The sequence below is a fragment of the Protobothrops mucrosquamatus genome, unplaced genomic scaffold (genome assembly GCF_001527695.2).
Source record: "Protobothrops mucrosquamatus isolate PMUCROS unplaced genomic scaffold, P.Mucros_1.0 scaffold1514, whole genome shotgun sequence".
Lineage (NCBI taxonomy): Eukaryota > Metazoa > Chordata > Lepidosauria > Squamata > Viperidae > Protobothrops > Protobothrops mucrosquamatus.
This window is the reverse complement of record NW_015387686.1, coordinates 305853-330872: the sequence shown is the minus strand read 5'-3', so window position 1 is coordinate 330872 and position 25020 is coordinate 305853. Positions and strand designations below refer to the sequence as shown.

The 25020-nt window shown below is 36.5% G+C and overlaps 1 protein-coding gene across 1 annotated transcript in view; it reads left to right on the top strand.

Annotated features, from left to right (window-relative positions):
* Window positions 1-23103, top strand: part of LOC107293135 (bromodomain-containing protein 9) — a 31251-nt gene extending 8148 nt beyond the window's left edge. Inside the window, exons 6-9 of the mRNA XM_015822270.1 lie at window positions 10067-10105; window positions 13971-14073; window positions 15253-15420; window positions 22430-23103. Coding sequence (XP_015677756.1) covers window positions 10067-10105; window positions 13971-14073; window positions 15253-15420; window positions 22430-22527 — 408 coding nt within the window. The 3' untranslated portion in view covers window positions 22528-23103. The remainder of the gene's footprint in view (window positions 1-10066; window positions 10106-13970; window positions 14074-15252; window positions 15421-22429) is intronic.
* Window positions 23104-25020: the final 1917 nt, after the last annotated feature.

The window sequence follows — 25020 nt, the reverse complement described above, 5'->3', positions numbered from 1 at the left end:
ACTTGATGGCAGGTGTGTACTGACTATTTAATATCAGTTTGAATGTGTATAGTTAACTCTGAAGAGAGCCATCTCCCTACTTATAAGAGAGTGTGCAGACTTATGCAGCCAGGTTACTAAACATTTTTATTGTCCTTCCCTATAAAATATTTCCATTTGTTTTTCAGTTGAATTGTCCAGCTTATGTTATATTTAAAAAAATATTTTCCATATCAAAAGTCTGGAATTTTAACAGGGGTATGCAGATTTTTTATATCCATAAATTACTGACTTATATCTTATAGTCAGTAAATTAATTTTTACCAATATGCCCACAGAGCTAATCTCTTTGAGAAAATAACATATTTTCTGGTCCCATGATATTCAGAATTGTCTCACTGACTAAGGGATAACTTGATACTCTCCATATCTTTTGTTTAAGTAGAAATATTTTCTGTTGAAGAGTGGGATAAAATTGTTCATAAGTTTAAATAAAAGGAAAAATAAAAAATTAATTACTTAGTACTATGCTGAATCCTTTAAAAAAAAGGGGGAAAAACAGATCCAGGAAATTACAAACCAATCAGCCTGACATCAATACCGGGAAGATCTTGAAAAAAATAATCAAACAACAAATCTGTGAACACCTACAAGCAAATAAAGTTATAACCAATAGCCAACATGGGTTCATCAAAAACAGATCACACTAAACAAATATTTTCATTCTTCATCAAAGTGATTTAATTATATGATTTAATTATATACATCTGTGAAATACTGTGGATATAGTACACTTAAATTTCAGTAAAGCATCTGATAAAGTAGATCACAATCTACTTCTTGGAAAGCTAGAAAAATAAGGGATAGACAGCACCACCACCAGGTGGGTTTGTAACTGGCTGAGAAATCATACTGAATGTGTAGTCCTCAACAGAACTACATCCACATGGAGGGAAGTAAGCAGTTGGGTATCCCAAAGTTCCATTTTGAGCCCAATGCTCTTCAATATCTTGATAAACAATCTAGATGTGAGAATAGAAGGGGAACTCATCAAATATAGTGACACTAAGCTGGCAGGAATAGTCAACACATCAAAAGACAAGTTCAAAATCCAAAAAGATCTTGACAGACTGGGCCTTATCTAACAAAATGAAATTCAGTGTAGATAAAAGTAAGGTTCTACACTTAGGCAAGAAAAATCAACTGTATAGGTACAGGCTAGGTAAAACTTGGCTTAATGCCAGTAATTGTGAGAGAGATCTTGGAGTCCTAGTGGACAATCACTTAAATATGAGCCAATAGTGTGCTGCAGCAGCCAGAACAGCCGATGCAATCCTAGGCTGTATTAATAGAGGGATAGAATCAAGATCACATGAAATTCTAGAACTGCTTTACAAAGCTGTAGTAAGACCACACTTGGAATACTGCATCCAGTTCTGATCACCACAATATAAAAAAGATGTTGAGACTCTGAAAAGACTGCAGAGAAGAGCAAAAACATGATTAGGGGACTGGAGGCTAAAACTATAAAGAACCATTACAGGAATTGAGTATATCTAGTCTAATGAAAAGAAGGACTAGGAGAAACATGATAGCAGTGTTCCAATATTTGAGAGGCTCCTACAAGGATGAGGGGGTTAAACTATTTTCCAAAGCATCAAAAGGCAAGACTAATCATGGAGAAGAGCAACCTAGAACTAAGGAGAAATTTCCTAACAATGAGAACAATCAACCAATGAAACAACTTGCCTTCAGAAGTTGTCAGTGCTCCATCACTTTCAAAAACAGGACAATCATTTATCTGAAATAATAAAGGATCTCCTGCGGGAGCAGATGATTGGACTTAAAAGACCTCCAAGGTCCCTTCCAATTCTATATTCTCTGTTCTATGTTCCAAGAAGCAGGGAATCACCAGTTTGGTCTAGTGCAGGGGTAGGCAACCTTGGCTCTTTTATGACTCGTGGACTTCAACTCCCAGAATTCCTGAGCTGGCTGGCTCAAGAATTCTGAGAGTTGAAGTCCGCGAGTCATAAAAGAGCCAAGGTTGCCTACCCCTGGTCTAGTGGTTAAGGCACCAAGCTAGAAAGCAAGAGCCCATGAGTTCAAGTCCTGCGTTAGTCATAAAAGCCAGCTGGGTGATCTTGGGCAGTCACTCTCTCAATCCAATCCACTTCACAAAGCTGTTGTTGTGGGGAAAATAGGAAGAGTAAGGTGTCCCAGATAGAAGGTGTGTGTGTAAATTAAATAAATAAGAAAGAGAATGTTCCAAGCCTTGTTTCATTCTTCTTCATTCTAACTAGTGTTAGAATAACAGGTACAATACAAAGTTCAAAAGGATGAAAGCTCATTAATTAATAAAATGTAACAGCCCTATTAGTGCAGAACAGCCCCAGTTTGTTATAAAACCCAGTTCTCTTCAAGGAGCTGAAAAGAAAGATTAAAAATAAAATTTAAGCACACCAGTAGATATAGACAAGTTGAAAGGCTACCTATTTTAGAAATAATATCTAGATCTTCATAGAGAGTCCTTTATCATAGATAGGAGGAGACTCTATATCTATCAATAATAATGGAGATAACTGCTGCAAATTGGAATATATTTTTGAATAAAGAAGAAACAATATAGTATAGTTGACTCATATAATTTTAAAGGATATATTAAAAAATAATTCCTAAAATAATCAAATTTCCAGTTGTTGGAAAAAAGCTTTGCATATACCTAAGATCACAGATCTGTTGTAGATTTACATCTATATATGGCTATAATTCTATGAGAATCAGAATTGAGAAAAACAAAAAATATAAAATAAAGAGGTGTTTCCTGATGACGTCGTTGGTCCTAGACCCTGGGACACAAACTCTCCGTGCCTAGGGTCCGAATTTCTGTCGCTGGCGGGCCCACTAGGGCTGAATGCCACCCTGGAGGGGTGGCCACCGAGAGGTGAATTCTTTGAGGAAAGGGAGCTGGCGGTAGCCAGCTCCCCGTACTCAAAATAGCCTCTGGAACTGGCGAGAGAAAGGCGGAGAGCTTCGCTTCTGCCGCCATCTTCAACAGATCATTGGAGACAGGAGTCAGCTGTTTAAGGAAACAAGCAACTGATCCCGGTGAGATGACAGTAGTTTTTGATGCAAAGTGGACCTTTAAGAAAATTTCCTGCCTTTAAGGATAAGCTGGAAGCCTAAGGGGAGGAGGAGGGGGGGATTTTTTGCTTCTCCCCCCTCCCAAAAAGCGGGTTTCAGCATTTTAAAAGCTTCTGAAAGTCCTTTGAATTGAAGCTACATTGAAGGAACCAGTTTGTCTCATTATAGAGGAGAAGAAAGACCTATTATTATTCTAATTGGGAAAAGCCACCTTAACTGCCCTTTCTTAGAACTTTTTGGATCATTAGTTTTGTGTATTGACTGATGGAACTTTCTCTCTCTCTTTTTTACTTTCTCCCTAAGTAAACTGTGAGGGAAGAAACAGTGTCCCCTGGTGGTTATTTTTGCAATTTTTTCCCTCTGTTCTCCTACCACATTATTTCTTTTTGCTCTGTTGATACAGCTGTGATGTTTGGCTCAATGCCAAGACACTTGGCTGACTGCCCAGACATCTTTACTTCATTTGAAGATTACTAAGAGAGACTGCTCTCTATTTTATGTTTTTGTTTTTGTGTCCTTGCTTGGTGTTTGATTCCCTTTTTAGATTGATTTTATTCTTTTTAAAATAAGGGAATCATAGAAGTTTTTTGTTTTTTTATGTCTACATTTGGATTATAAATCAAATATTATTTTTTCTTTTTTCTGTCTTTTTTGTTCTTTTTTATTTGTTACGCTTTTTGTGTCAGCCTTGTTGTGTGGATATAAACATATATTTTTATTTTTATTTTATTTTTTATTTGCTTTTTTTTGTCCAGAGATCTGCTATCCCTTTTTATATTCTTGCTTATTTTTTGATACTACTATTGCTGGATATTTTTATTTTTACTTTTATTTTTTTTCTGAGGGTTCTGGATTACATATATATTTTTGGTTTTCTTTTATCTCCTCTCTTTTGAGCTTTTTGGTGGATTATAACTGGCCATCGGGCCCTATCCCTGGATTACAATTAATTGGGCCATCGGGCTTGATGTTGGATTATAAATAAATACAACAAATACAATAACCAAGATGAGTGTTTCAAACTTGGCGAAAGGGGTGAGGAAGGGATCCTTTGCTCCCGCATCAACCTCAGTTAGTCCAGCGCTTCAAAAATCGATTACAACTTTTTTACAGCCCGACACTCAGCAGAAGGTTACGCAAGCCATTCTCCAGGCAATTATGGATTCTAAAATGGAAATGAAAAAGGATTTTGACGACTTGAAAAATGATTTGCTTAAGATGGATCAAAAAATGGAATCCTTTCAACAGGCAATGTCAGACACCTAACAACGAATCCAAAATATTGAAGACAAGTCAGTAGTAGTAGACCAGAAATTAGAGGCTCTCCAAGATGAAAATCAGAGATTGGCGCAATCCAACACAGAGCTGGAAGAAAGTATGGCAATGATGGAGTAGAACGCGCGTCATATTTTCTAAGATTCCAAAATGTGATAGAAGAGAGTGATGAGAACTTATTACTATTGATGACTGAATTATTGGCGGACTTGCTTGAAATGGAAATGGATCAAATTAAAAGAGAAGTTGATCAAGTCTATAGAGTGAATTCAAACTACGCAAGAAGAAATAGAGTGCCCAGGGAAGTTCATGTTAGATTCAGCAAAAGAGCACTTCGGGATGAGATCCTGAGACTAGTAAGGGACCAACCTCTGAAATACAAAGATAAAGATTTGGTAGTTCTCAAACAGATCCCAAGAAGAATTAGAGAAGCTCGAAGAGAATACCAATTCTTAACGAGGAAATTGATCAGTAAAGGAGTGAACTTCAGATGGTTGGTCCCAGAAGGCCTATTAATTTTTTGGGACACAAAAAGATGTAGATTGAACACCCCACAACAAGCAGAGGATTTCTTTAATAATCATAGAGACTTCTTGGAGAGAGGTGAGGCGGAACCTAAGAAACCAGAGGAAACGACTGCAGGAACATCTAAACAAACGGAGGAAGATGCGCCTAAAAAGACTCAAACAGAGGAAGATGTGAGGCCTAAAGATCAGAGACGGATAAGCTCTCCTAGAAAATTGAGATCTCGACACAATTGAAACTATGGAGGAAATTGGAATCTTTTCAATAAATATAAATGGTCTTAACTCCCCATCAAAAAGGAGTAAAATATTTCATAGACTACAAAAGTTAAAAATGGATATAATCTGTCTCCAGGAGACACACATTAAGTTACAACATTCTAGAATACTTGAACAATTAAAACTTGGCAAACTTTATTTTTCCTTGACATCACAAAAGAAAAGAAGGATAGCTTTATATATAAAAGAAAAGATGAATCCAAAACAAATTTATGCTGATGAAGAGGGAAGAATACTGATGGTTGAGATTACATGGAATCAAAAATAAATATTGATGGTTGCGATATACGCTCCCAATGAGAAGCAAGATCAATTTTTTCAGCAATTATATGATAAACTTGTGGACTTAAACTACCATAGCTTGTGTATACTTGGAGACTTTAATGCAATTGTTGATCCAGTACGGGACTATAAAAGTTACAAACAGGGGGGAAAAGGAAGTAATATCTTACCTAAATCCTTTCTAAGAATGAAAGATGACTCTGTATACAGGACATTTGGAGAGAGATGTACCCGGAAAAAGCACAATACACCTTTTATTCTAACAAACATAAATCGTGGTCAAGAATTGACATGATATGGACTTCTTTGGACTTAACGGTCATGATACAAGAAATTGAAATAGAATCTAATATTTGGGCAGACCATAATTCAATGAAAATGACCTGGAAAGGACTTAAGAAAAGCCAAGATGGTCCTTGAATAAATCAATATTGAAAGAAAAGGAGTTTTTACAATTTGCAATAAAATAAATGGAATTCTTTTTTAAAGTCAATAAAAAAGAAGAAACCTCTATTCAAATTGTATGGGACACGGCAAAAGCATATTTTAGAGGTTTGGCCATAACTTATCTTGCTAAAAAACAACTTAGTATGTTGGAAGCTGAATTACAATCAGACCCTCAAAAGAAAAAGTTGAAAATACAAATGGAACTATTAAAACATAAGTTAAACTTACTTGAGACAAATACAATGGCACAACAGATTAAAAAGTCCAAACAGAATTTTTTTGAAAATGCCAATAAACCTGGGAGATGGCTGGCATATAGATTAAAAAAAGAAAGAGAAAAAAGATTAATAAGTAAGCTACGGGATACGGACGGTGACCTATAATGTCACAATGACTTAATGAAAAAAATTACGAAGAAGTATTATGAGACACTGTATAAGGCAGAGACGGTTTCTAAAGATGTAACTCAGGCTTATTTAAAAGAAGCAAATCTCCCAAAGGTTCCTGAGAATATGCGTCAGAGGTTAAACGAGAATGTTTCAATGATGGAGATTACAGAGGCAATAAAAAAGCAAAAGCAAGATAAAACACCAGGACCTGATGGCCTTCCTGCTGAATTTTATGTAGCGTTACAAGATACTATAACTCCAACCTTGAAAGACTTATGTAATGAAGTTTTTACACAGACAAAAATACTGGATTCATGGACTGAAACTAATATTACTTTGATACCTAAAGAAGATACTGATCATACACTAATTAAAAATTATAGACCAATATTGTTACTAAATGTGGATTACAAAATCTTTGCTGCAATAATGGCAGAAAGAATGAAAAAAATTTTGAATGAATTTATACACCCAGACCAAAATGGTTTCCTACCAAAAAGACAGATAAAGAACAATTTGAGGATTATTTTAAACGTTTTGGAGTACTATGAAATCCATCCAGGGAACCAGATGGCACTTATATTCCTTGATGCACAAAAAGACTTTGATAATTTAAATTGGCAATTTATGTTTCAGCAACTTCAAGAAATGGACTTTGGTGAAAATTTTAACAAAGCAATTCAAGCAATTTATAAGAAACAAACAGCAAGAATACTTTTAAATGGAGAGTACACAGATGGATTTGAGATTTAAAAAGGCACTAGACAGGGATGCCCATTGTCTCCTTTGTTGTTTATTCTTACATTAGAGGTTCTGGCAAGAAATATCAGACAAGATACAGAAATTAAAGATCTGGAGATTAAAGACCAGAAATATAAACTACAGGCCTTTGCGGATGACTTGGTTTTCATTCTAGAGGAGCCATTGCAAACAGCTGATAAACTCTTGCAGAAAATCGAGAAATTTGGAGAAGTGGCTGGTACATACTACTTTCAGAATGGGAGAAAATTAAACATAAAATATATATCAAAATACCTGAGTGGCTTTCAACAATGGAAGCATTTGCTTATCCAAATCTGATTAATTATGACAAACTGGTTAGTTATAAAGACATTTTAGACAAAGAGGGAAAACTTAAGGACAGGCAAACTTTACAACTACAAGGTATTGACTTGACATGGTGGTCCTAATTGCAAATTCAAACAAGATACGAAAAAGATATAAAATCGACAGGTTTTTACAAAGAACAGACCCCATTGGATAAAATTTTGTTAAAAACAGATGAGAATTTGATTAGAAAACTCTATAAATTTCTTTTAAACTGGAAGATGGAAGAAGAACAAGTGAAAGAAACAATGATAGTATGGGCAAAGAACTTTGGATATTCTATAGACTTGGAAGACTGGCAAAATCTTTGGGATAAAAATATTAAGCTTACAAAAGCGGTAGCATATAAAGAAAACTTATATAAGATGTTTTATAGATGGCATATGACACCAGTTCGTTTAGCGAAAATGTTTAAAAATGTTTCGGATATCTGTTGGAAATGTAAACAACAGCCAGGCACTTATTACCATGCCTGGTGGACATGCCCTATCGCTAAGAAATATTGGTCTGAGATCCATAGATGGTTGGAAAAGATGATGAAACTACAGATAGAATTTAAACCGGAATTGTTTTTGTTAGGAATATTAAGACCTAATTATGGTAAAGAGAATGACTACTTGATATTGCATGTTTTAACTGCTGCAAGGATAGTATTTGCCCAATTTTGGAAAAATGAGAATTTACCATCTGACCAGACTATTATTACCAAAATTTTAGAGTGTGCAGAAATGGATAGACTAACATTAGAAATGAAAGGAAAAGATGATTCAATTTATTTTAGAACTTGGGAAAAATTTTATCAATGGTTAGAGACACGTTAGAACTTGAAGGATTCAATATTTTAGAATAGATGACTGATTTTTAATCGAGTTCTAACTAACACTTTGACGATATGATTTACTGATTTTCATTTACTTTTGATTGTTAGGATTTTTTTTTGAGATTTTACTAGTAGCGTTTACTTAATAGATTAACGTATTGGTTTACTAATTGTTTTTAATATGTTACAGTCTAAGCTTTGCTAAAAATGGTTGAATATGATATTTACTCATTATTATGATCCGGACGGTAGCTTGTTTGTTGAAATATGTGATTGTACCTATCCTTATTTTACCCTAATTCCCTATTTCCTTCCCCTCCCCCTTTCCTTCCACCCCTCCCTTTACCATACCTGTATTGTTCCTATTTTTCCTCATCTATATAAACTTAATAAAATTTTGTTTTAAAAAAATAATATATAAAATAAAAATGAAATATAATTTTAATAAAATTCGTGTATGTTAATTAAAACCTGTTGAAAATAATACTTGAAAGTACCTTCAAAAGAAACAGTACTAAAATGCTAAAACCATTATCATACATATCTATAAGTAGAACATAAGGTTAATTAAAACATTTTCATGAATGAAGGCAAATTATACATGTCCCAAGATAACGTTGCAGGATCCAATCTGAGTCAGTCACTGGAACCAGAGGTTTAAACTTCTGAGCTTTTGGACTCATGGTGGCCCATCCTCCAGGATGGGCTCCAGCACAAGTCCAAAAGCTCAAAAGACTAAATAAACCTCTGGTCCCAGTGACTGATCCAGATTGGATCCTGCAAGAAATTTGATTTTCTTACTGAATCAAATTATTGTAAATTACAGGTAGTCCTTGCTTAACCTTTCATTCAGCGACCATTCAGCATTATAACAGTGCTGAACTAGTGGCAGCCACAACCAGTTCTTGAAGTTTTGGCCATTCAGCATCCCTGTAGTCATAAATAAAAATTTAGATGCTTGGCAACTGGCCTGCATTTACAACTGCAATGTGTTCGTCAATTCCCCCCCCCCCATCTATTTCCCCCCTCTTTGTCCTTTTGGCCACTCTCCACTGCCACCCCTCTCAACAGACTTTACTTCTTTCTCTTACTTTTGGCCCAAAATCCAGTGTTGTGTGAGGATGCAGCCCTGGGATATGCACAGTGAGTGCAGCAGGACGTCAAAGCCTTGTCTGCCGAAAGGAGCTTGCCAGGCCCAATTAGGAAGAGTCAGTAGGACAGAGCCAGCAAAGGTGGCAATAGGACTAAGAGTTCCCTGGGTGATTATCAGCCTTATACAATGCCACCACCTCTACTACCATGGCTCCTTTACCAACTCTATCCCTCTGCTTCCTTCCTTGAGGGCCCAGCAAGCTCCCTTCGATATATGAAAGTCCACTACCTTGTTGTTCTTACTGAACATGTCCTAGAACCATGTCCTCAGCCAACCCCTGGGATCCTAGGCCAACAGAGGAAGGAAGAAGAAGTGAAGGTTAAAAGAGAATGGCAGGGATAGGTGACAGAGTGCTGGGTGAACAAAAGGGTGAAGACAGGAGGAAATGGAGGGGAGTTGACGTGGAAGGAAGATAGTAGTACTGTGGAGCCTTGTTGGCTGATTGGAGCTTTCCAGGCCCAAACTAGCTGTTCACACAGGACAAGAGAAATGTGAGGTCTTTGTTTAACTATTGCAACCAAGATGACCAGAACTACTGTTACTAAGTGGAGCATGATGTTTTGCCTAATAATTGCTTTGCTTAATGATAGAAATTCCAGCCCCAATTAGGACTAATTATCAGAAAAACAGCAAGATTATTTTTAATTTATTTTTACTATTATAATTTCAGAGAAGAAACATTCCAATGAAGCCACCAGATGATCTCAAAGTAAGTTACATTGCATCTCTAAACCTCCCCTTCTTGTAAAAATATATACTTTATTTTACTGTAAATGGTTCTGAAAATATAAAGGAAAGATTTTATTTATATAATAAATGAAGATAATAGATAGTTTATTATTATAAAATTGTTTACTCCAGTATTCCTCATCTTTATAACACTTTTAAATTTTACTCTTATTTCAGGAGAAAAGAATGTCATGTATTTTTTCCATGATTTTTCCTATTAAATTATTTGAAAGTCCTTAAATAAAAATCATACTATTTTCCTGCTGTAACTCTAGTGATGCAAAAATGATAGTTCCATAAGGAAAATGATTATAAAGTATAAATTAGCTTTAAATGTGATGTTTTTAGATTCCGTCAGTCCTCATAAAAGAAGAACATAAGTTAAATAATACTTGCCCAGATGACTCCAAGCAAAATATGGTAATATTTTTTTTAAGTTTAATTCTCTCTTAACTTATTTCAAATAGTTGGTTCTTACATTTCCTACCTCCTTTTTAATTTTCCTTTTCTTTCTTTTTTAAGATTACAGGCCTTATTTTTTGTCACTCCCTCCCTCCCTCCCTCCCTCTCTCTCTCTCTCTCACACACACACACACACACGCACGCACACACACGCAGATCCAGATCAAGAATACAGGTAGTCCTTAAAACTGTTTGTTTAGTCACTTTCAAAGTTACAACAAGACCATTTTTGACCATTTTTCACACTTATGCCTGCTTAGCATCTCTATAATCATGTGATTTACATTCGGATGCTTGACAACTGATTCATATTTATAAGAGTTGCAGTATCCCAGGGTCATGTGATCACCTTTTGCAACCTTCTGATAAGCAAAATCATTGGGGAAGCCAGATTCATTTAACAACTGTCTTATTAATTTAACAACTGCAGTGATTCACTTAACAAATGTGGCAACAAAAGTTTTAAAGAAGGACAAAACTCACAATAAATTTCTCACTTAGCAACATAAATTCTGGGCTCAATTGTGGTCATACGTCAAGGACTGTATTAACAGAGGGATAGAATCAAGATCACGTGAAGTATTAATACCACTTTACAATGCCTTAGTAAGGCCACACTTGGAATACTGCATCCAGTTTTGGTCACCACGATGTAAAAAAGATGCTGAGACTCTAGAAAGAGTACAGAGAAGAGCAACAAAGAAGATTAGGGGACTGGAGGCTAAAGCATATAAGGAACGGCTGCTGGAATTGGGTATGTCTAGTTTAACGAAGAGAAGGACGAGGGGGGACATGATAGCAGTGTTGCAATATCTCAGGGGCTGCCACAAAGAAGAGGGAGTCAAGCTATTCTCCAAGGCGCCTGAAGGCAGGACGAGAAGTAACGGATGGAAACTGATCAAGGAGAGAAGCAACTTAGAACTAAGGAGAAACTTCCTGACAGTTAGAACAATTAACCAATGGAACAACCTGCCTCCAGAAGCGGTGAATGCTCCAACACTGGAAGTTTTTAAGAAGAGACTGGACAGCCATTTGTCTGAAATGGTGTAGGGTACCTGCCTGAGCAGGGGGTTGGACTCGATGACCTCCAAGGTCCCTTCCAACTTTATTATTATTATTATTATTATTATTATTATTATTATTATTATTATTGTTATTGTTATTGTTGTTGTTGTTGTTGTTGTTATTGTTATTGTTATTGTTATTATCATCATCATCATCATCATCATCATCATCTGTACAGAGTTATTAAAGGAAAGAGTTCAGGGTGCAATGGATAGAGATTCCAGTAAGGATTGCTTGCTAGCAATGACTTTAAAATAGAGTCTCACCTATGCAACCAGTCACCAATGGAAATGTTCTTGCCCTACAAGAGCCAATCAGACCTTCTTCACTCAGCCCCCTATGCCTTAGGCCTAGAAGGAATCCAGAATCAGACCCCTTTTCTTCTACTGCATTTAACTACTTCACACACTCTGCAGCCAAATCACCCCAGGTGTCATAAAGCCTTTTTCCTAAGGGAAGATGCTATCCTAACATTATAGGGGAGAATATTCCATAATATTAGAAAAGCCACAAAAAAGACCTGTTTCTGCAACATGGAAGCAGATCCTTCCCAAAAAAACATACAGTACACAGGATAGACAGACTATGGTCAGGGAAGAGAGTTCTGCAAATACTGAGGGCTTAAGTCATAAACAGCTTGATAAGATAATGACAAGCACTTTGAAATTTACCTGGAAACAAATGCAGCCTCTGCAATACAGATGTTATTCTACTGAAATGATATTGGTCAGTCAACAATCAGGCATTTTTTATTTTGGACCAATTATAATTTTGGAACAATCTTCTAAGGGGCCCCCAATGCATGGTCCGTGGACTGGCATTGGTCCACCACATGCCAGCAACTAGTTCGTGCAAACAAGCAAAGCCCTATCCACGGGATGCAGGCAACATGCAATACTATGCCTCCTCCGATCTGTAGAAAAAACTTTCTCCACAGAACTGGTCCCTGGTGCCCAAATGTTTGGGGGCCACTGTTCTCATGAAAAACACATTACCGTGATCCAGCCATAATGTGATGAAGCTATTTGTAACTATTGACAGAACTTCTCATTCCAAGATCAGTCATACCTAGTATACCAACCTAACTCAGTTAAAGGTATCCCAATCATAGCCCCTATCTACTGCTCTAGAAATTCTAGAAGTCTAGAATTTCCAGATCATGTGACTGATCTTTCTAGGTTTATAGAATCTCATTTTAAGCCACAGTTGAAACCAACCTAGAGCCAAATGCTTTTCTGGATAAGTGATCAATCTTTCTTGCTGGGATTTAATTTGAACTATTTCTATCATCCAGTCTTACCCAGCATCCACACAGAGGTAAGGATCTATACACTATCTCCTGCTAAGTCAGTAAAGCTGGGTATTACTGACCTATTGATGACACCAGTTTCATGTAGATATTAAATAAAATGTTAAATAGTAATTATAAACACTATTCAGATATAATACTCCAGTGTTTCAGAAATAACTTTAAATTAACTAATGGATGAGTGTATCTTGAGTGTCTGTCAGTATATATGTCACTGCATGTACTAATTCGTTTGTGGGATGGTACAAGAGTATGGTAGCTCACAAAGTCCTGAATTAGACATAGCTTGCACATAATAGTTCAAATAGACTTGAAGTAAAACTCAGCTTTGTTTGCACGTAAGTATACTGTCCACAATATGCTCAAACTAACCAGTTTTATATGACTTATATGTACAAGGAATGTTGTATGTGACAGGCCCAGTAAATATGATAATTATGTCTATGTCTATTAAAATTTTGTGGATGCCTTGATTGACCAAAGCAAGGATGGGCAATGATAATCAATGTATCGGCCCATCAGTGATATCCATGATTTCTAAGGTGAATGTAAGAGAAATATGAAAGTACAGTAGTTTGATCTTGTCAAGTTGATGACTCAATTCTAGAAATAAACATTTAGGTTTAATTATGAAGGAACAAAAAGGCAAAAATGTATGTCAAAAAGTATGAATTGTAATTTCATTGGTGTAATTTAGGTTGTATTTATGAAAGTAAGGTAATCCACACAGCTTTTGGTTAGGAGTTGTGTTGAACAAACTTACATTACAAAATGATTCTGCAAACGTAACATTTGTTCCTGAATAAGAAAGTTGTTGCAAATAGCATAATTGCATATTTGCATAGTAAGTATTTTTTGACATTTGGCTGCTGTGTAGGAATAATGAAACATTTGTGAAATTTTACTTACATTTTACTAAATATTGAATTTATAGCAGCATTAAGCACAATAATGCTTATTGTAGCTAATTAATCCATTACATAGGTATAATTTTCTTTCTTTTTTCCAGATTGGAGAAGTCATTGGAGATAATAGTAGTTCTGTTTTGGACTTTTTATCTATGAAAAGCTATTCAGATATGTCACTTGATATATCCATGTTGAGTTCATTAGGTAGGTTTTCTCATGCAGTAGTTCAGCACTGAAGGTAAAAATACAGTACTATATATATATAATTTGTTCCATTAGTCCATTAAACTGCTTGGGAATTGCTGGGTTTTGACCAAAACTTTATAATATATACTTTGTTCCTTTTAATGCGTTGCTATGAAAATCATGGGTTCTGCTCTAGATGGCAGCACCAGGAGGGAGACAGAATTATAAAAACAATGTAATGTCTGCGTATCAGCATATGCTAAGCCTCTTTGCAGTTATAACATTGTGTGAATATGTGTGTATGTATATATGTGGGTATAAATATGTATGTATGTATGTAGCTAACAAAGCGAGAAAGAGCCTGTGGCCTAGTGGCTAACACCTCTGCTTAACAGGCAGACAGCCCAGGTTCGAATCTCAGAAGGGTATGTCTGGCTGATGAAACCAAATAAGGTTACAAATAGCTATCCCAGTACTCCCTTAATTCTTTGTTAGCAATCCAAATTTTGAAAAAATATACATATACAGTATATATACTTGTAAATATATACACAGCCTATGGCTGTGCTCCCAATGCTAAAATATGCTTACTCAATTTATTCCCTCTAAACTGCTCGGAAGAATGCTCAGCTCTAGCACTCCTTTTCTCAGAAAAGAATGTGTAAATCAAGTTATAAGATAACATATTAAGGAGAATCTTGCATTTTTAGCAGCCACATAATATAGTATCTGACAGGATTTCATCTGGAAGCATTGTTGTGCAAAATTAAGAGGTTTAAAACATTTTAGCTTTTTTTTTTAAAAAAATAATTGTTTAATTTGGATTCTGCTCAGACCATCAACAGGTCATCATGTATATTATGGTAATCACAGGTACCAAATTGCTGATTCCCAATTTTATATAGTCCTTAAAAGTTTTATGTAGTCCTCATATTATGTATAAATAAGGAAATCAGAAATGCTCTATTTAAAATAATTGTTTTAAAATCAGGAAGGATAAGAAGCTGGGTCAGCACCCAGGGAAGTTTCATATGCAACTTAGTCCCTATTAGCCTCATTCTTACATTTTATTCAGCATATATTGGTTTTATCTATCTTTATATAAAACTGATGGAGTAACAAATATTCTTGATTTTAACTTCTTAAACCATTTATCTCAAATTCATTTTGTACTCAATAATCTAAATTTATTGACAGGTAAAGTAAAGAAAGAACTTGATCATGATGACAATCATTTGCACTTGGATGAAACAACTAAATTATTACAGGACCTTCATGAAGTACAGACTGACAGAATAGGATCCAGGCCTTCCTCCAACCTTAGTTCCCTCTCTAATACTTCTGAAAGGGATCAACATCATCTAGGTAAATGTGTACTAAACTCTTTTTATTTTCATTAAAAGTTGTTTGTAAGATTATGAGAGTATCAAGTATATTCATGTTATCTAAGTAAAGCTAGATGTCTTTTTATCATCTAGCATCTAGTAAACTAGTTTTCTCTTCCCATTCCCATTCTACCTTCCTTATCTCAGAGATATTTTTTATCATAAATGTATATTAGAAATCTTTCAAATGGCAGAATATAAATACTAAATTCTAAATAAATACAGATTGAGAAATTTGTCCAAAATGCAGCATTATTATGTATTTTTATTTAAAATATAGATTTAATATTATTTTACCAAGTTAACTGAGATGGCCCTCTTATAATTCCAAATAGACATTTTAAATTTATAAACATTCAAACAAAATTATTGGCAATATAGAGAATCATAAAATATGTTATAAAAGTTATATTTTACAGTAAAAGAGTTTATTAACCTTGGAGTTTATTATTCACAGATAATTTATTCCATCATTCCAGAACACTACAGAAAAGTTTCTGCTCACCCTTAATAGGAGAAAGTAAATGTAAATTAGATGAATGGAGTGGTAAATTTAATTATGAGGCAGAACTTTTCAACAGAAGAAATGTTGTGGTGATCTTAATGTAACCTGCCTGCTAAATCTCTGAGAGCATTTATTTGTATAAAACTTGAAATGGTAGACCAGGACTTCTCCAGTCGCCTTTCAATCAGACCCATGTAGAAACAGCATAGTGTCAGGGCATTTATTGTTATACTGTATGTCTGGCTAGAGAAATCTTGGTCTGCCACTTTCTATAGCAATCATGTCATATCAGACCAGCAGCACAAACCAAAATGGCCATGAAAAAAGTTGAAATAAGGGACATACTTACAGGCAGAGCAGCTAAAAGCTGTCAGTAGGAATTGGTTAGATTTTAGCACTGCTATTACATTATCACAATTTCCACTGAAAGCTTGTATCAGGAGAAAATACCAGATCAGAAAAGCCCAAAGTTAACTGATCTCATTATATGCTGGAGATGAGAGGAAAGCTGTAGTATGCAGACATGTCCTTAAAAATTATATTTGCTGAGCTAAAATTTGGTCAATTATGAATGAATTTCAAAAATCTTGTCATTGTAAAACTGCATTATGAATTAGTAATGGTACATACATCTAATTTCTTCTTCCTGAGATAAACAGTTATACTATGTAGTTCAGACTGCAATAGCTTAATAAATGCTTATGATTTATTATATTAAAACTACTTACCTAATATTAAAATTATTAATTTAAAGTCAATAATTCTAGATGCAAATGTCTATCACTTCAATTACCAAAATAACTCTAGGTGGATTACACATTAAGATTGAAATAACCATAAAATTATAAAATAGAAAGCAAAAGTTATAGTCATACATTATGGAAGATAACCAGATTGAAATAACCATAAAATTATAAAATAGAAAACAAAAGTTATAGTCATACATTATGGAAGATAACCAACATTAAACAATTATAGCAATCAAGATTTAATTATCAAAGAATAGGTTATGTATTCTATTGCAAAGTCTTCTGGAACAACTAAGTTTTCACAGCTTTATGAAAGCCTTGCAAAAAGGCTCAGGAATACTGTATTCCACAGGGCAATGGAAAAGTTGCATTTCCTAGGTCTGACAGGATTGTAGTGCTTTACAGCCTGACTTGGTATTCACCAACTCTGGTTGGACAGAGACAGCAGAAGAAATATAGTAACTGATCCAGTAAAAGATAGTAAAAGTTAGTAACTGTAAGAATACTTTTCCATTCAAGAAAAGAATGCAACCAGCAACTCAGATTTATTTATTTATTAAGTTTCTGTGCTTCCCATTTCACAGTTCAAGGTTACTCTGGACAGATTTATGCAAAAGCCCTTCTGGGCCATAGCTGCCACCTGATTATTGAATCTAGGAGGATTCCCAAACTTTATCAGTTCTACTTGGAGAAATGTGATTCTGCCAAGAACTAAAGGGTTCAATATAAAGTTGGGTATTATTTGTATACTGATGATACCTGACCCCATGCATATGGATAGTCTTATCTAGTGGCCTCATGTTGATGTTGAATAGGAGTGGGGAGAGGATGAAGCTAGGTGGGATTCTGTATAGTAGGGATCTTGGATTAGATGTCACTTCACCTACCAATACCAAGCTATATCAGCTCTAGAAGAAGGGTGAGAAACATAGACAATACCTATCATTCCCAACCCTTGGAGATTATCATATTGTCCAGAAGGATGCTATGATTGATTTTATTGAACACCACTGAAAAGTCAGGTAGAACCAATAGGGTCACAATGCCCATTCCATTCTCACTATGCATAAGCACAGTCTCTGGCTGAACCCAGATCAGTCTGAAAAGGATTCTGATAAGTCACTTCCTTCAGACCCCTCTAACATTGCCATACCTTCATCAGTTTCTGGCAAAAGTACATGATGCAACAATAAGGAGACATACCATTGTTTTCTTTAAGACTGGTGGGATAGCCCTCTAACTCGAGGATGAATTCATCATTTGAATCCACTCAGTAGTTAACTCCTGGGATTCCTTGGCCAAAAAATATCAGGAAGTAGCACTAACGTTACCAAGGACCTTGTCCACTTTCTCAAGACTCACATGTTCAAACTCTTCTAGATAAATAGGGCAAACCCTCTCCCCAGTCAGTTCCACAGGAACTGTCCAGTCATCTTCAACTATAAACCAATTGGGACGATTATATCCTCACAAAATGTGGTTTTTCTCATAGCAGTCCTTAAGATGCTCTTTATGTGACTTGCAGTCTCTGATATTATTTTTTTTGCAAATATTTTATTAAGTTTTATAAGGGTAAAAAGGAAATAAGGTCAACAAAGGTATAACAAAGGGAAACATACAAAAAGATTAGACCAAGGGAAAAGGGTAAACACAATAGTGGGATTATTCCCACAAAATAACATCGCTTCAGCAAGTAAACCCGTCTGGGTATACATATTAAATCTTAATCATTACTCTAATATTAAACAGTTTTACAATAATTAATTTTATCTATAGTCATGTAAATAACAAGTTGATCAATATATCTCATTCATTTTACTAAATAATATCTTTAAAATATTAATATATTACTTATTAACTATAATTTACTTATTATTAAAATCACAACTAGGAAAAAGAAAAAAAAGAGATAATCAAAATAGACATGAAATATGAGTACAAATTATCAATTATCCCTTTAAGTTTCATAACCTTTTCTTGTTCTATCGTGTTGCTAACCACTGGTAAAATTTGTCCCATGTTATAAAATAAATTGTGTCTTCTTTCTTTCATTTCTAAAGTTAATCTATCCATTTTTGCTCATTCAAGTATTTTTGTTATTATAATCTGGTCAGATAGTAAATTTTCATTTTTCCAGAATTGAGCAAATACTATTCTCGCAGCTGTTAACACATGTAATATTAAATACTCATTCTCTTTTCCATAATTCAAACCTAATATTCCTAACAAACACAATTCTGGTTTAAATTCTATCTGTATTTTAATCATCTTTTCTAGCCACATATGAATCTTAAACCAAAATTTCTTAGCATTAGGGCATATCCACCAGAGATGGTAGTAAGTGCCTGGTTATTGTTTACATTTCCAACACATATTTGTAATATTTTTAAACATTTTCTCTAATCTAACTGGTGTCATATGCCATCTATAAAACATTTTATATGTTTTCCTTATATGCAGCTGCTTTGGTAAATTTAATATTTCGGTCCCATAGTTTTTGCCATTCTTCTAAGTCTATGGAGTGACCAAAGTTCTTTGCCCACACTATCAATGTTTCTTTCACTTGTTCTTCTTCCATCTTCCAGTTTAACAAAAAATTATGAAGTTTCTTAATTAAATTTTCATCTGTTTTCAAAAGTATTTTGTCTAGTGGTGTCTGTTCTTTGTAGAATCCCGTTAGTTTTACATCTTTTTCATATCTTGTTTGAATTTGCAGATATGACCACCATGTTAAATCGATACCATATTGTTGAAGCTCTTGCCTATCTTTAAGTTTTCCTTCTTTATCTAAAATGTCTTTATATGCCACAAGTCATAATTAATTAAGTTGTCATAATTAATTAAGTTCGGATGCGCAAATGCTTCCATTGTTGAAAGCCACTCAGGTATTTTCATATAAATTTTATTTTTAATTCTCTCCCACTCTGAGAGTAATACATTCGTTATAGCATGAGTTTGAAAGTATTTATGTACTTTATTTTTCTCGTACCACAAGAAAGCATGCCAACCCAGTTGCAAATCATGTCCCTCTAAATAAAGAAGTCATTTGTTTCTCAGTGTAAGCCATTCTTTAAGCCAGGGGTAGTCAACCTTTTTATACCTACCGCATGTAAGTACCGTGGATAGAGCCACCACTTGTCTGCGGATAGTATTGGGCACCAAGCCCTTGTTGAGCCCCTCCAATAAATAGTCCAAAATTCTCGGGATGGTAATAGCGGAGAAATCTAACTGGTTCTTTGCACACCAATGACAGAAACTTCTCCATGTGGAGTCATAAATCCTGTTTATTGTAGGCCATTGGGAGGCCTGAATCATAGCAATTACGTCTGATGAATAGGACTCATGTGTCAGGAGCCGCCGTTCAAGTGCCAGACGGTTAACTGGAGCCACTAGGGTTCTGGATGTTGCAGAGCTCCCTGGCTGAGTGCAATGCAACCTGGAGGAATCCTCCACGGGAGAGAGATAAAAAGGCTCACAAGGTTGGCAAACCATGGCCGTCTTGACCAGTGTGGAGCAACCAATATCACCTCTGCCCATTCCTGCAGTATCTTCCAGATGACTCCCAGGATCAAAGGGAGAGGAGGAAATGCATATAGCCGTCCCCCGGGCCATGGATTGCCAAGGGCATCTGCTCTCTCCGCCCCTGGAGTGGAAACCAAGAGAAAAAACCTCGGAAGCTGGGAGTTCACCAGAGAAGTGAACAAATCCAGTACCAGATGACCGAACCTCTCCGATATCTCCCTGAAGAGATTGGGATGCAGACGCCACTCGGAGTGATCCACTGTCGACCTGCTGAAGAAATCCGCCTGCTGATTTGCCTCTCCCGAGATGTGCTTGGCTCTGAGAGAAGAGAGGTTGATCTCTGCCCAGGATCCCAACAATTGGACCTCAGCCATAAGGGACCTGGAACGGGTTCACATGGGCTTTCGCCGCCATGTTGTCTGTGAGGACTAGAGCATGTTGTCTTGCCACCTTGTTGCCGGAAGTGGCGTAGGGCCTGATGTACGGCTCTGAGCTCCAATCATTTTATGTTGTGCTTCAGGTCTGATCGGGACCACTGGCCCTAAGCCAACTGAGATTGTAGGTGCTCTCCCCAGCCGAACAAACTGGCATCTGAAGTCAGGATGAGCCAGTTGGGTTCCTTGAACACCGTCCTCCTGGCTACTGCTGGGGAGTTCCACCACTGGAGGGATCTTAGGGTCTGAGACGGAACCCTTACCCATTGGTTGGAGGAGCTGGTGCCCAGTCTCTGAAATGGGAGCAAAAACCATTGCAGGTTCCTGGAGTGTAGTCTGGCTCATGGCACTATTGCCATGCAGGAAATCATCTTCCCTAACAATTGGGAAAGTATGGCCAGTGAAACTACACGCTCCCTTTTGACCTGGAGGACTAGGGCTCGGATGCTGTCCTGACGTTCCCGAGATAGATAGACCTCGCATAGTCTTGTGTCTATTACCACGCCCAGGTGAAGAAGGCGGGTTGAGGGAACTGTCTGGCTCTTTTGGAAGTTGACCGAGAACCCGTGGTCTTGGAAGGTCTTGATAGGCAAGGCCAGGTCTGACTGAGCCTCTCAAGGCCTTCGCCATGTCTCCCGACAACATGAGGAAGAGAACAATGGTGTCAAGGGTTCATCTACAATAGGGAGCAGCTAACACCACTGATAGTGCTGGGTCCACATTAAACAGCCTGGTAAAGGTGGTTTCTATAGTTGTAAATGTTGGCTCTGGTCTCAGAGGCCTGACCCTCATCGCAGGTGCAGGGATCTAAAGACCGGGCCCATCGCTGGAAGGGGCTATCTCCACCTGTTCTGCCCTGCTTTGTCGCTTATCCACTTTGGGGAATTGTTTCTCTGTTTAAGCCAAAGCAAAATAGCAGCTTGATAGTAAAGTCTCCAGTCCAGGAGGCCAAAGCCCCCTCTATCTTTTGATTCTTGTAACAGTTTAATTTTAATTCTTGCTTTTTTCCCTTGCCATATAAATCTCGTTATTGTTGCATTTAAATCATCAAAACAATTCTGGCTTAATTTGACAGGAACCGTCTGAAATAAAAATAGTAGTTTAGGTAGAATATTCATCTTACCAGTCGCCATCCTTCCTAACAATGATAATTGGAAATTTTTCCATTTTTCCAAATCTATTTTTATTTGTTTCAATAGTCTATCATAATTGTCTTCTTTTACTGTTGTGTATTTTGATGTTAAGTAAATACCTAAGTATTTGATTTTTTTACTATCTGAAGATTTGTTTTTTTTAACAAGTTGAACTTTCTGTTTTTCTGTTAGATTTTTTGTAAGTACTTTAGTCTTTTCCTTATTTATTTTCAGCCCAGCAACTTCTCTGAATTCCTCTATTTTCTGCAACAATTTAGTGACAGTCTCTGATAATTTTTTGTAGCCCTCGGAGCTTTCTTTAACTTTAAAAGTAAGGCCAACAAAAATCACTATTTTGGAATCTGAAATATAGAAAAGCTGGAATGTAACATGAATAGTAAGATTTACACAGCTTTAATAAAAGAACTTTCTTGGCATTCCAAAGAATAAACAATTAAAAAAATTCCAGTCTGTAGCCTTCTCTGTACTGTTAAATTTGGCAACATTTTTTGACTATTAATAAAATTGGCATTATAATTTGGATCATATTCACTTAAAAATTGTGATAGACATTTGAAAAGTGAAACTTTCAAAGTGCCTCATAATTAATATTGATTTAATTATTTTCTGTCCATGTTTTACACAGGAAGCCCATCTCACCTAAGTATAGGAGAACAGCAAGATATGGTCCATGACCCCTATGAATTTCTTCAATCTCCAGAATCTACAAATGTCAATAATTAATCTCAATTATACTGTACATATTAACTGTATAACAGTTAATAGAATCCCATGAAACAGTATGCATTTCAACCCCAGCCTCCAAATAAGAATTAATGTTTAGTAATATGTATACATTTTACTTGGATAAAAAATGTCATGGTATTTGTACTATCAGAAATAATATTTTAGCAATATGTGCAATGGACCTGAAGGAGTTACAAATTATGTACTTAAAAAAAACTTGTTTATAAAAAATGGCTAACCAGCTGTTTATCATGCTTTTGATTGTTACACATACTTGGTGTATAACTATGTATATAGAAAATTTGCTAGATAAATTTATTTCATTTGTAATACAAGTTTTAGAAATAGAATAGTTTTCGTATTTTCCCTCCTGTCAGTTTTTCATTGCCAAGATGGCCTGATGAAAAGAAAGTTATTGACTCGTCATGAAAAATGAAAAAGTACTCTTTAGAACTTTTTAAAATTAAGTATTTGAAATTTGATATTGAATGATTTTTAAACATTATGTGGAAACCAGAATAATACATTCATTTACAGTATTCCAAATATTAATAAATGTGTACGTGTTCTGAAGTTTGCTGTTCATAATTTGTCAGCTAGTTGATAATTAGTTATCTTGAATTAATTATGATGTTCTATATATGCATCAGTTTAAGATTGCAGTTTTAAGATTCCTGTAGCAGGGGTCTCAAACCTGTGACCCAAGAGCTGCATGCAGGCTGCTGAATTATTTTGTATAGCCTATATTAACTCAACATCAAGCTCAGCTTCTCACTTTTTTTTGTCTCTGAAGGGGTCTATGATGACTCACTGCAGCCAGGTGGGCATGACTCGGTAGGCGTGGCCATCTGAGTGCCGCCAGGTGGGTGTGGGTGAGTGGGCATGGCTGGATCGATGCAAAGAATTAGGTACAGCCCACTCGGGACGGATGATGGGATGGGAGGGTAGACGTGGCCAAGTGGATGCAAGTATTGGGAAAATCACAGTGCATAGGGGATGTACCAGTTTGTTTTCTTTGATTGCCTCACTTTACTGGTCTATGTCTTCCTATGCACATCATTCCTTTGGCAAGAGATTCTCATATTACAAGCAAGAGTAGCATAAGAACATAAGTCATAAGAATATGAAAAATGCAGTGATAGCCCAAGCCTTGTCCTATCCTGTATTCTCAGAGACTGGACAGTCACTTGTCTGAAATGGTCTAAGCCACGGGTCGGCAACCCGTGGCTCCGGAGCTGCATGCGGCTCTTTGAGCCTTCTCCTGCAGCTCCTAGCCTCCTCTGCCATTTGCAGAGAGAGAGAGACAGAGAAAGGCACTTGCGCTTCCCTTCTCTCTCTCGCTCGCTCTCTCTAAAAGAGAGTGGCCTCATGCTGTTCTCCGACAAGCTGACAAGCTTATTGGGCGGGACTCCTGCCTTGGCTTTGTCTCTGCAGGAAGCAGGAAGGGCAGGAGAGAGCCAGCCCAATAAGAATGTGTGTCAGCTTGTTGGAGAACAGCTTGAAGCCAGCTTGCCAGGTGAGCAGAAAATCAGAGAGAGGTAGAGAGAGGAGGGGAGAGAGAGAGAGGAATGAGAGGGAGGGAGAGAAAGAGAGGGTGAGGGGGGAAAGAAAGGGGGGAGAGAAAGGAAAGGGAGAGGAAAGGGAGAAAAAGAAAAAAAAGAAAGAGTAAGAGGAGAGAGGGAAGAAAGAGAAAGGGAGAGGAAAGAGAGGAAAGAGAAAAGGGGAGAGGGAGAGGAGAGAGAAGGGGGAGAGGAAAGGGAGAGAAAAAAGAGGAGAGGGAGGGAGAGAAAGAAGGGGGAGAGGAAAGTGAGGGAGGAAAGAGCAAGGGAGAGAGGGAGAGGAAGGAAAGAGGGAGAGGAAAGAAAGAGAGAGAGGGAGAGGAAAGAGAGAGAGAGTAAGACACACACAGAGAGAACTCATGCACAGCAGCCTCTATTTCTTTTTAAAACTCTTTTTAAAACTCTTCAAAACTTCAACTTCAAACTTCAAAAAAACTTCAAAAACTTCTTTTTAAAACTCTTCAAGTTTTGCAGCTCCCAGTGTTTTCTCTGGGCTCTTTGAGTGATTTAAGATTGCAGACCCCTGGTCTCCTGCTGGAGCAGGGGATTGGACTACAAGACCTCCAAAGTCCCTTTCAGCTCTATTCTGATTGATTGATAAAGTGAGAACTTGATATCTATCAGAAAGCCACCCCACTAGATGGCTGAATGTAAGTAATGTAACTAAGAATGCTAGTAAGGATGAATCCTTACTAACAATAACAAATATAGATAAACAAAAATAAACAGAGGTTTCTCTGCCAACTTTGGCAGAGATTCCCCCCACCACATTTGGTAAAACTCTCCTTTTTGGGGGGTGGTATATTCCCACCGCCAGGGACTCAAATGTGAGCTCTTAACTCCAACACACTCTCTCTGTGTGTCTCTCTTCCTCCCTCTCTCCTTGATTAGTTACCCCCACATTGTGACATCAATAAATTATAAAAAGGTG